General features: G+C 49.0%; 1 protein-coding gene across 1 annotated transcript in view; it reads left to right on the forward strand.

Annotated features, from left to right (window-relative positions):
* Positions 1–9711, forward strand: part of ZNF185 (zinc finger protein 185 (LIM domain)) — a 27751-nt gene extending 18040 nt beyond the window's left edge. Inside the window, exons 19-27 of the mRNA XM_009334687.1 lie at positions 376–531; positions 1872–1985; positions 2254–2349; positions 3513–3614; positions 5067–5135; positions 7246–7326; positions 7687–7789; positions 8368–8466; positions 9311–9711. Coding sequence (XP_009332962.1) covers positions 376–531; positions 1872–1985; positions 2254–2349; positions 3513–3614; positions 5067–5135; positions 7246–7326; positions 7687–7789; positions 8368–8466 — 820 coding nt within the window. The 3' untranslated portion in view covers positions 9311–9711. The remainder of the gene's footprint in view (positions 1–375; positions 532–1871; positions 1986–2253; positions 2350–3512; positions 3615–5066; positions 5136–7245; positions 7327–7686; positions 7790–8367; positions 8467–9310) is intronic.
* The last annotated feature ends 3140 nt before the right edge of the window (positions 9712–12851 follow it).

Consider the following 12851-nt stretch of genomic DNA (forward strand, 5'->3'; position numbering starts at 1 on the left):
TGAAGTCCTGGACCTATGTAAATTTGCCCAGTGTACGCTACCTACATGATACTGACAAAAGGAATATTAGGTTTAGGATTCCACCCACATATGGTTATTGATATTCATTTCAGTTAACAAATTAACTTAGACGACCGCTGAATTTTGCAGCATTTCATTGTGCTGGGAATTCAGCTCATGAGGGGAAGTAGTATAGGCCTCTGCCATTTCCCCTGACCTTAAGAACCTATTAACAGCATGGTGTCCCAGGTTTTCCTTATTGCCAGTAGAAAGAGGCATGATCCAGCCTCAGCAAATTCTGAACACTTGTGTGAGCCGGTCATAGCAAATACAGTCACTGGCTTTATGGTCAAATTGGCTCTAATTTTTTAGCAGGTCTACCTTCAGCTCAAAAGAGAGTGCTCTCAGTGCATATGAGACCCAGCATCCCATGCCACTGTACGTGGACCGCCAGCCTTTTAACACCGGCGTGTCAGCACCCAGTCACAGGATACCATCCTATGTAGACAGCCAAGTATTCAGCACCAGAAGGTAAGGGTTTGGGGATGGGATGCAGAGACAGGGAAAGCTGCTGGCACAGAAATAGTTGGCAGAAACTCTGGTCCAGGTTGTATGATCACTGCATCAAGAAGCGAGAACAGGATTTTGTTCCCAGAGGGAGCAACAGTATTGCCAGTAATACATTGTTCTATTGTATTAATGGAACAAGATCATTTTTGGACCTGAAGGGCTGAAGAAGGGATTCAGGAGACCTGAGTTGATAATTGCTCTGTAACACCGGAGAGCTTGGCAGGTTGTGGTCAGACCACCTACACGGTGCCTGGAAACCTTACAGATGTGTAGAGACCACATCTGCTTCTCCTCTGTAACTGCAGAGATGATGATTCAGGAGCAGTCTGGTTTTTATTTCTCATGACCCTCAATGACATAAGAGACGAGTTGTACACTTACAACTACTATTTATATATACATCTACATTCACGTGATCTGAATGTAGCCTTCACCTCTTTTCGCATTTTTCAGAAAGTTGGTGTCACAAAGCTCTCATTTGCGTTTGGAGGCATTTGCAGACTAGGATTAGAAAAAATGGGACAGACCTTTATTGTACTTCACAGCCTGTTAATCACCCCCCCGGCACTGTGTGATGCTGACATGTCTCTCTGCAGTGCAAGAAACTCACGCTCCGTTCCTGCCCTTGGGTTTATATCACAGCCCAAATGCATGTCTTGCCCAGAGCAGGGTTTTCCTCATCTTATGATGAGCTTAGCCTGTCCCTCTTTCTCTCTTTAATGCGGCATTGATTTACAGTGTTTTTCAGCATTGTTTAGCATTAAGTTATACAGTTGCCTGAAGCTTTAAGCAGGATCAAAGTGCTGATATACAATAAAAACATAATCTGTGCCCCAGGGCACATGCAAGAAAAGAATGACCATAAGCTATAAGCTCATTTTCTCTATTGAAAGAGCCTGAGCTCTGCCCACAGGTGAAAGCCATTCCAGTAATGAGTTCTGTCTTGGAAAAGTGAAAACGTGCAGGTCTGACACCCAGAGGGGCCAGCTGGTCAGAAGTTCACACGTGCAGATGGTGCAGTGGCGGTTTTGGTGGGCGCTGGGAAAGGAAACAATACTGAAGATATATCCATTTATGAACTGCTTTGGCTTTACTCTCAAGCGTTAGATTTTGAGTCTGCTTTCCTAGCCTCAGAGCCTTGTATGCATGCTGCAGCTGCAGAACCAGCACAGGTGAAATGGGCAGAGCAAAGGGAGAATGCGTCATGATAGTGACTGCTGAGACAAAATATTAGTTAGCCAATGGGGGGACTCCAGTAACTCCTGGTACAACGTAATCAGGGCTTTGTGCTTCCTTGCCAGACCTACCCCGGATTACGAAGGGCGAGTTTATGATGGGAGAAGCAGCCCTAGGAACAGCAGATATGACAGCGCTAGTGCCAGGGGGCACTGTGAATTTAACGCCACAGCCGGACGGTAAGAAGTCAAAGGGTGGGATCCAGACTTGTTAACCCAAAGAACACCCCACTGCTCCATTTATTCAGTATCTGGAGTTTCCTGACCCACTTCTTACTAATTCCCTGGATCTAAGCATGTGCAGCGGTGCTGTTTTGCGTGGATGGCTGTGGTGCGTGGGTGATTTTGATGCTAAGCAGGGAGACATTTAGCCAAGATTCTCACCACTTGTGAGAATCCCTCACATGCTCAAGTTCAGTGCTTGAGATTGTATCACTTCCTTTCATAGCCACGACTCCTTTCCCAGAGATACCACCATGTCCATTTCCCAGAGAAGCCACAGGGTGCCATTCTACATGGACAGCTTAAACTATAACAGCACCAGGTAAATGGGTAGTCTCGATGGTTGTGAGGGAAACCTCCGTGAAACTGCTGTGGAAAGGAAGCTAGGAAGCAAAGCCAGGAGCTGAAAGACAGATGAATGGTTTCCAGGGAGTGGATGTGTGATCTAGAGGCACAGAACTACTCTTAAACCATTCCTAGCAAAAGCTACCCAGCACAGGGGCTGTGATACATCCATCGTCTCTGAAGGTTTTTCACCATGTGGGGTGGCAGAACAGAGTGACAGGAGAATGAAGGGCTGGTTCCTGGCTACCCTCCCTTGACCAGAAATTGGCCTTTGCAGAGGCTACAGGAAAAAAGAGATCTAAAAGCAAAGAGAGATGTCAAGAGAGAGGATCACTGTCTCCAGAATGTCAATGAGTAAATGACTGAACTGGTCCCAGAACAAGGCTGTTGGAAGGGGTAGGAGGTATCCAATATGGAATACCATTACCCTGGGCTTTCTGCAGTCCTTCATGGCAGTGTCAGTCCATCCACATGCGGTCTGACACTGTATGGAGGCACCAGCGTAGGTCTGAGTGTTGGATCTGTAAAGGGGAGTATGTTGTGGGTGTGAACAGGAGGCACAAGATCCTTGGGACAGCCTAGGACTGGCTCCAGGCAAGATCAGCTTCATCCCTGCAAGGCAAACTTAACATTGCAGAGTGGATAGGCAGAGCTGCTTTCCGAAGACGTTTTAGTAGCCGTAGTTTTGCCACCTTCTCCCTTCTGCAGCTTTTGAAATTATTAAATTGGGGATGGTTATGCTGGGGATAGTTATGTTGGACTTTGGCCAATATGTCCCCATCTCCTCCTCTCCTGCAATATGCTGTGTGCCGTCTCTCTCCATAGCTGCTCCCATTCAGGCTACGTGATTCACTTATGGTCTGTGCTTATTTGAAGATCATCTTTGATCTTTTTCTCCCATGGCCCTACAAATGATACTTTTCCAAATCACTTCTCCAGGGAAGTAGTACTGTTATGTGGCAGATGTAAAAAGAGAAAAGAGCCTTTTTGGTCTGTGATAAAGATGAATTAATCTGTGTGGTTAAGGGCCTTAATATTGCACCCTCCTAACAGTAGTGGTAGGTCTTTTCTTGGCTGCCAGCTTGGATCATGTCATGGCTCATGTTTCCAGTGCCCATAGACTTTTCTCTATCTCGCCAGGCTTCTCTCAGGTTCGAGTGAGAGGATCTGCAGTCCGATTGCCACCTTACCGCACAACAGCCCAGCGGCCTCTGGGTGCCAGCCCGATTCCAGCATTGCCGGGTAAAGAGCAATGGGTGGTCATGATCCTCCCGCTGCGATACAGGTTTTGCATGCAGCCATCCTGTTTGGTGAAGACAAGCCAGGCTTTGCTGCTTGGCATCTGGGCCACTTCTGGCTAAGAGCACAGACATTGGTGTCGTGGCCAGAGCCACCCAAAAGGGAGAGATGGGCTGGGTACTTTTCTCCAGGTGCCCTTTTTTAGAGACCAGGATGTAGCTCACTGTATGAGTTGTGTCTTTCCTCTTTAGCCCAGCAAAATCATGAATCCTCCGTAACACATTGTAGCTGGAGGGACACGATGGAGCTCCTCGTGCCATACACGCTCATCACAGGTGTGGGGCTCTTGGAAGACTCTTTGCCTTGTCAGTAGTGAGCAAGTGAGCAGCCTACATACAGCAAGTGTATCAGATTTCAGTGGGGCTGGCACAGGACCAGGATCTGTCATGTATTACAGAAGATAACGTCCCGTCACGGTGCAGCTGTCGACTCAGAGCTGTATTCTGGGATTTGTGGTTTCCACAGGCTCCACCTCAGAGGTGAAAACTGCTGCACAGTTTTACACGACTTGGAGAGGGGTTTCAAAGTGGTGAGAGGTCAGCGTAGGCTTTGATGGGCGATATTTGGGTCCTCCTGGCTTTGCTAACCACTGTCTTAAGTAGGAGACTCTCATCTGAAACACTTGACATGGGAAGTGTCTATGCTAAGTTAAAAAAAAAGCTTTGCTTTTCGTTCCTTAGCTGTGACATGCCTTAGTTTGCTCATATAGGAAGAAAGGATTAATCGTAGCTTATAGGCAGCAACGAAAATGCACCATGGAGAAAGAGCCTGATTAGTTCATTTCATGGCTCTGGGAAGAGAGGTGGCGGGCACAGTGTCTCCCCTCGATCTGTGACAGAGCTGTAGACAGACAGACAGATGGGGGCATGTCATTTTGAAATCAGAATTTTAAAGAGGGAGGAATATGCAAGAAAGGTCAGCTCTGTAAGCAGAAACATCCCCAAAACAAACCAGTAGCAATTTATAATGGATGAAAATGCTGAAGATATTCCAGTGGCAAAACAGTCACTGTAAGTACTGCTGTGCCAGTAGGGTTTTAATGTTAACGGGCAGAACCACAAGCTCTCTAAATACTTATTGTGTGCATAATCCTGACAAGATTTGAAAAAGACTTATCCTTGCAAAACAGGGGATAACTGGATGAGAGAGTTATATTATCCATCCCATTCTTTTTAATTAACTTGATTTGTTTTGGTGGGTTAATTAGAGGGGTATATTAGGTGTTATTTAGCAACAATGCTTGATATTCAGTATTTATTCAAGAACAACAGCATCTCACTCTCTGCCTTTTCATGCAGGCATTACATGTCCAAGTGCACACATGTGGTCCCTGTCTCATTAGCTCCAGTCTTTTCTAATGCAAATGCTTCTCATTCTGTTTCCATCCATTCCTAGAAAAGGGGTCCTCTTTGTGAAGGAGTACGTGAACAGCAGCGAGTTATCAGCCTCCCCACGCTACGGCAGGTATGAGGAGTGTCCAGAGACAGTCATGTGTCTACACACGTGTGCAAAGCAACAGTGTATGGCTTTGCCAGCTAGCACACACCAAGCAAGCTCCTGAGCTGGAACAGTTAGCACTGCGTCAGCATGCCATTGTGCCTGAGCTAATTAGCCCTGGAGGGATTATTAAATTGGGTGGGCAGAGTTTTGCTAAGGCAGCAGTGCTGCTTTGGGGACCCAGGCGGATATCTCTGCAATCCACTGTGCTGTCTAGTCTCGTTTTGGTGACAGGAGGACCTCTGTCCCACAACTCCTAGTGGAGGGGTAAACTCCCCCTCTAAGTGGGTTGGCCTCTAAGGTGGGTGACAGGATGAAAACACTACACTGCAGATTTTTGGGCTGCGTATCTGGCACTGTCAGGCTTCACTGTGCATTTGCACATGTAAACAAATGATTGGAATCAGTGAGAAAAATGTGGAGGTTGAGGGTTCTCACTCAAAAAAGTTACTTATGAGTTAGAAGAAGTTAAAAGATGCCATTTTTGAAGCTCAAATCTTCGGTCTTTTGTATTCTGCTCAAAGGTAACTAAGTAAAGCTACTCCAGGTTGACACCAATGTGACTGAGAGCAGAATTTGGCCCTACGTACATGATGCTTACATTGATGTGGCAGCCAGTTAACACCCAGTTTGATGCCTCCCTGCTGGCATTTATCCTCCCTCAGTGCTGTGTTGGCATTACTGTGGTAGCCGATTACAGACTCCATAAATCTCTAGCCTTTCCTATAGGTCGGCAAAGCAGATGTCAGCAACCAAAGATAAGCGTATTGCTGCAGTGTCTAAAAAACACAGGCAAACAGAACGCGGAGAGGGAACGCTCAGCTAGGTGAGACAAAGGATGTGTTCCGTGCCTTTTCCTGCATAATAGTTCAGGATTTGGGAGTTTAGTAAGCAGCAAAAATAGCTGCTATTTATAGGGTCCATACGTAAACATCAGGACCCCAGTGAGGCCAGAGGAGTTTTACTGATGAGTGTATTGGAGGCAGGATTTCACAGGTTGCCTGTCCAGCAGCCAGCGCAGGATTTTGCCAATCTCATCTAGCAGCTGGAAAATATGTTGGTCCCCATCGTCTGGCTCACAGCCTGTGCATGTCCCAACTCCAGACCTGCTGGATGGCATGCTGCGGGCCCGTGGGCAGCAGAGCCAAGGCAGCCGTGGGTCTCACTGACAGGGGAGCCCTTGCTCTCCCTCCTCCTCTCCTGCTCCCGCTCTTTTTGTCCCTGCTCCCAGCACACCCAGTCTTGCCTTTTCTGCCACTTTAATGAGACAACCTGGCTCACAGAGGGGTCTGATGGCTGGCAAGGAGTAACGGGGTGGGAGCTCGTGGTTGGGAACATACTGGAGGAGAGAGCGAGCAAGAGGGAGCGGTATCTTTGCTTTGGCAAGGTTGTTAGGTCTTCTCAGCCCCCTCCTGAGCTGCATTTGACAGACCCTCGTGTGGGACTAACAGAACCAGCTTCCTCACACCCCCTGCTCCTCCCGGCACAGAGGGTGACAGGGTGGGAGAGCCTGCAGGGCAGGGCTGCTGTGTGCCTGTGCCACCTCCCTCGGCCTCAGGCTTGAAGGGGCTCCATGTCAGGGTGCGTGCCCCAGTTTCCCAGCCACGCTGCCCACATCCTGCCTCTCCCCGTGGGGACAGCAGCAGCCAGACACATCTTTGCAGTGCTCTGAAGTTAGGCGCTGGGGCCGCCAGCTCTTTGCTGTCTCTGCTTGCCCTTGGAGGTGCCTACTCCTTGCAAACCTCTGCCAGGCTGAGCGCAGAGTCGGCTCTGGGTCTGACCTGAGGCACAGTGATTGTGGTGTGGGGCAGGGAGCAGGAACTGCCACCCCTATGGAGAATCTGCAGCGTGAATACAGCGAAGATTGAGACAGTGCTGCTGACAGCCCCGCTCTGTCAATCAGTGTGGCCCTCTCTGTTAGGGAAATGCCTTTTCAGAGCTGGTTAGGAAGGACCAACCTTCTCTCCAAGGAACAGGCAGCTGGGATGTTGCAGTTAAGACTTTAGGTGAATGATTCCATCTGAGATGCTCTTCCCATATATCACTGTCAAGTGCTGATATTTCCTTCCATCTCCAGCGGCAGCCTTGTGGATTTGACCGATTTGGAGAGAGCAACCTACAGCCACCACAGCTACCTGTCCAGCGCTCCCCTGCCGAGGTAGGACAGTTCGGGGCTGCCCTTGGGGGTTTCAGCAAACTGTTAAACAGAAATGACTTTAAGGTTTTGCTTTTTTAGAATATTGGTATGTGTTTTTTGAAATGACAGCACGAAGTGTAAATGATCTTTGGAAAATACAGTGACATTGACTTAAAGATCTGTACTGCCCTGCTGTTGCGGTCTTTGCATCCCTGGGATAACGCATGTCCCTCTGTACTGTCACTTGACACAGTCAAACACATGTAGAAGCAGGCAGCTCACGGAGAGCGGTGCTGGTGTTAGGTAAGAAACCTCTGGTACCAGTGCTGGGACTGGAACCAGCTTGTGTTACAGAGGAATTGACTCTCTGTTCCTTCACAGGTCCAGTGAACCCGTTTGCAGTTACTGCAGCCGTGAGATCCGAGACTGCCCTAAGATCATAATAGAGCATCTTAACATCTGCTGCCACGAATACTGTTTCAGGGTAAAAAAAAAGAACCTTAACTACTGACTGCCTTCTATGTGCTGCTGTGAAATGGAGGAGGAGGAGGGGAGGAGGAATCTTGGTGAAAGTCTGAGGACAGAATTTGCAGAGTAATGTATATAGTGTGTGCCAAATGCTTGCATCCACATTGGGACAAAACAAGTCATGCAGTCACAGGTGTTGGTTGTGTCCCAAAAAGCTTTTCAGCTCCTCAAATAAATGTATATTAGAACAAGGAGAATTCTTTATTGTCATCTGATAGAATAGCAGCACCTTCTTTCCTCACGTCCCTGTCCTTATGGCAGACCTGCTCATCTGTAGCCTTTGTGCCCCAGTGCAGGTTTTGCTGAACCTCTCAAACCTTGCAGAGTTTACCAGTAAACTCTGTGGAAATGGTGGGTGTGGGAGGAGGAAGCCTGCGGTGGCATTTGTCTGTTGTAGAAAAGTTTAGCCTCAGACTAGGTCACTGCTTTGGCATCCTCACACCTTTATAAAGTGATACAGAGACACTTCATTTCTCTGCCCCCTCCGTGCTGTCATTACAGCATGGTCCAACCACCTTGTTTTCCCTTTGGCAGTGTGGAATTTGCCACAAAGCAATGGGAGATCTTCTGGATAAAATATTCATCCACCGGGACATTGTCCACTGTGACAAGTGCTACGAGAAACTCTTCTAGGTGAGTGCCCCTTTACAGTGTCAGCATAAATGGCTGGATGAGAGAGCTCATGGAGTTTACTGAATGCAGAGCATTTAACCCTCACATTTACTGAGTGACCCATACAGGGATTTTCACGTGTCTCTTTAGTGGGAAGCAGCGACCCTTGTTGCAGAATCAGCTAGAAACATGCTAGGGCTGGTCCCAGGGGTCTCGGTTAGAGCCAGAATCTCTGTCCGTATGTGATAAACAGGCTGTGTTAGCTTCACGTGGGGGAGACAAGCAGAGGGATGGCTTGAGTGAAGAGAGAAATGCTCCTTAGAGGTTGAGAGTTCTCTCTGACGGTAATTAAAGAGTTCCTCCTTGCATCCTGGGCTAACCCGCTGCAGGGGGGTGGGTGCTGTTTGCAGCCCTAAGGCTCCTCCAGCAAGGAGGCAGCATGTCAGTGGCAGGTGCAGTTACTGCTTTACGTAAAGATCCTTTGAGATGAAAACCACTGGGAAAACTAAAGAGTTGTATGCTCTGTCAAGAGATCAGCAAGGAAGTAGGTTGGATATGGTTTTGTTTTGTCTGATTACCTGGATGGAGCAGGAGTCACCACAGTGGCAACCAGAAACCCTGCCACTGCACTGAGATTATAAAAAGAGGCCTCCTTTCCTCCCTCTGCCTCACGATAGAGAGAAGGAGGGAAAGGGGCACCTGCCTCACTGTGTACACGGCTGCTTTGTTTGCCTCTTAATGCAATGTGACTGGCCAGCCTTTTTCGTCCCATTCCTGCACATTCATCTGCTCCACTGACCTCTGTCATGCAGTGTTTTGTGTGGTACCCAGCTCCTGTGTTCACCTTCTCTTTATTTGCTTGCAGGGTTTTGCAAAGCTGGAGAAGGCAGCCAGTGGAAAGTCCTCAGCAGCACGTTATCAGAATATATCTAGCAGTTCCTGACTGCCTAAGACAGCAGAATTCCTGCTTCCCCCCTTTCCTCAGGTTATTTTCCCTCTCGCTGCCTCATCACAGTGAATGAGTTTAACATCCGCTAGTTTATGCCGTCAGCTGCGTACAAGACAAGTGCCAATGTTAACAAGATAGGGCAGTGTCATTATCACAATCAGATAAGTGGGCTGATTTTCCAAAGGTGCTGAGCCCCTCCACCTGTCTTTAACTTCATTAAGGTTCCAGAGTGCTCCCCGTGTTGGAAGTCAGGCAGAGCTCCTTAGGTCTGTCTAAGCTAATTGCGAGAAACCTTTTCTGATTTTTTAATTTTCTTTCATTTCTGCAATCAGGCTGCAGCTTAGCGTGTGTGAGCTGGCACAAAGCAAGCAGATACAAGAACTGTTAAACGCTAAATTTGGATTCTTGGGAGGGTTTGAATTTAGTTCTTAGCAAAAGCCTATTTCTGCTTCTCTCACCCCCAAACTCTGCCTAGAAATAGCTTCTGCCTGACTTCCATTTGCTTTCCATGGGCTTTCAGGAGGACTCGCAGACTCACTTTACTCTAATTGTGTGTCAGCTTTAATTTCCCTTTCCTGCCTACTCCCTAGTGGATTGCTGCAGCAGCATGTGTGTCTGCTGTCTGTTTGGGAAGATAACACTCTCTTTCACTTGGTAGTTTAAGTTGGCCTCTGATGGTAGGTGTCTCACGGCCGTAGAAAATGTGCCAGAGAATGGGTATCTCAATTGCCTCTCCTGATGAGGAGCACTGCTTGACTGAAATCTGAATTTCCCCCCCACCTCGCCAAGGCTTGCCGTAATGCCTCTCTTGCTGCTGTAAATTATTTACATCACAAATGCTCACTCACAAAATTGAACTTCTAGCAGATGCTGCGCTTACTAAAAGTCAGAATCGCGTAATTTCAGCCCTTAATTCAGATGCTGAGGGGTTGAGAAAGCTGAATACCGAAACCTGAATGTCAGCCTCCATGCCTTACAAGTACAGCTCTGAACGTGTCCAGAGAGTTACTGGTTTCTCTTTGACAGCACTAGGAAGGTCTGCAAAGCACCCGAGTCAGTTCTGTAGTAGCTCTTACATGGAAGTAGGTGATGGCAAAAGCTCTCATGCAGACTGTTGTTAGCTAGATAATTCTTCATGCGCTTCGTGATGGACGCTGGCATGCATGCCAAAGCTTAGCGAGTTAGTGTGTTACAGCACGAGTGCTACTTAGCTTTTTTTTTTAGGCCACTGTACCAGTTATTTAACCGAACTATAGGCATGACCTCAGAAGCAACTCCGTGAGGGGAACTCTAGTTGAAAGCAGTAACAGCTCCGCTAGTGGCAAGCTTCAGGTTGGGACCTTAGAGCCGTGCCTGCGACAGGGGATTGGGCAGCTCCATGTTGAGCGTCTGTGGTACAACCGGGGGACCAACAGCCCCCTGAAAACCCGGTAGTCACGAAGGCGTGATTTTTAAAAATGACTACTGGTTTTGGCTGCCTACACTTCTAAGTTATCAGGATGTTAGAGACACGTTACTTTCTGAACAGAAGAGGGTCACAAGGCATCTCATCTCCCCAAATCGCTCATTTCTGAAGACCGCGGCCTGCGGTTCCTTACCGGTACCTGTACCAGCGGTGGGGAATGACGGGTACGGCAGCTGTTACACGTCCCATTATGCCATGGTCAAAGGGGGATTGTTTAAAATACCGAAACAGATGGGCCTGTAACTACAGAGGCACTTTGAGAAGATGATCAGCAGAAATAACGAATTGACCGATTCCGGAGTTCCCGATGGGTACGTGGCCTTACGGGGAACGGGATTTGTCCCATCATACGTTTTGCACCATCTCTCCTCAGCACTGCGTTTCCCTGTAGCAACTGTTTCACCTCAGTGTACAGCTCTAATAAAACAGTCCTAGCTCACGTGCAGCGTCCTCGCCCGCGCCGCCGTATCACACGCTCCTGTTGTGTGCCCTTTCATCTGACGGCCTGTGTCGTGTTTTGGTGCTCAGTGGCCTACGGGCATGACCCGTCAGTAAAGTCACTGAATGCTTTGTTGGAGGATGTGGCAATGAGAGAGAGAAGAAACAGTACCCACGAGAAAGGGTATTCTCAAAGGGCGGGAGGTATCTGCACACTGGCTCGGCGAATATTCTCCACACAATTTTAAGTCGGGTTGCTCTAAAAACCTGCTATTACCCGGGGAAAAGGGAGCCTTGATCCACAGCGCACCACCCTAAGCGTGCTAGCGGGCCCCGATCTGAAAAATCGCCCCTCTGTCCAGACAGGGGTCTGGACTGCTGCTCTCGGAGGTCCTGCCCGTCCCTTCTTCACGCACGTCCTCGGGTCAGGCTGAGGAGAACTGCTGTCCTGCTGACACCTCTGTGTAGCATCGTCACAAAGGGTTCGATGGCGTTTCCCCCCCCCCCCCCACAAAACCGACCAACCCAAAAGACACCCACGCCACTAAGGAACCTGCAGCTATTCTAAAAATAATATGCTTTAATTTGTTTTGGCCTGAACTTTGAAGAATTGCTGACCTACCCCTCCCTGCTCCACCCTCCTGAACAAAAAAAAGAAACAAAATTCTTTAAAGATGTAAATCTTCCTGTTTCCTGGTATCCCCACCTATTGGTGGAGAAGGGGTCATCTGCACACAGATTTCTCCTACGTGACGGATGAGGCCGCGTATTTTCCACAGACACGAAAGAGATCTTATTTCGCTTTAGTAAAGCCTTAGTAAGCCCCAGCAGAAGGCCGCGGCCCCGCGGGCCAGCCTCTCCTCCCGGCCCACGCTGCGCTCTGCCCACGCACGGCCCAGGTCCTGCTGCTTGCGGGGGCAAACCTCGACCAGGCGATTTCATGCGACGCCACGTAAACGTATACAAAGGCTACAAGGCGCCACGCCAGTGACCGAGCCGAGGCGGAGGCAAACCCGTCCCCGCAGCGCGGCCCCGAGCGCCGTGCCTTTGGAGATGCCGTCTTTCGCACGGGCTAAACCTTCCCAGAGCAACTTTCACGGCTGTCGGCGCCAGACCTGGTGTTCGAGCCGACTTACAAGAAAAAATAGGTTCTGCTTATAGCGCTTGTGCCTGATGACCGCAAGAAGATACCCAACGCTTACCAGAAGACGCCAGAGTCTTTGGGTCCCACACCCACATTTTAGAGGAGGATGTGAGAAGAATGACGGTGTATTTATCGTCGCCTGCTGAAACCACGTCCTGAAGAGACGCGGCGCTCACCATAGCTTTGGCAGGTCCCGGCTCATCTTTATTTCGCCCGTTTCCTTTCAGGACCGTAGGCACAAGGAGAGAGCCCTTCTCCCCCTCACCCACCAACCCCTGCCGGTCAGGGCTCCTCCCCAAAAAGCCAAGCTTTAGTAAAGCCTTAGTAAGCCCCAGCAGAAGGCCGCAGCCCCGCGGGCAGCCTCTCCTCCCGGCCCACGCTGCGCTCTGCCCACACACAGGCGCGGAGGG

This window comes from Pygoscelis adeliae, unplaced genomic scaffold (genome assembly GCF_000699105.1).
Source record: "Pygoscelis adeliae isolate BGI_AS28 unplaced genomic scaffold, ASM69910v1 Scaffold412, whole genome shotgun sequence".
NCBI lineage: Eukaryota > Metazoa > Chordata > Aves > Sphenisciformes > Spheniscidae > Pygoscelis > Pygoscelis adeliae.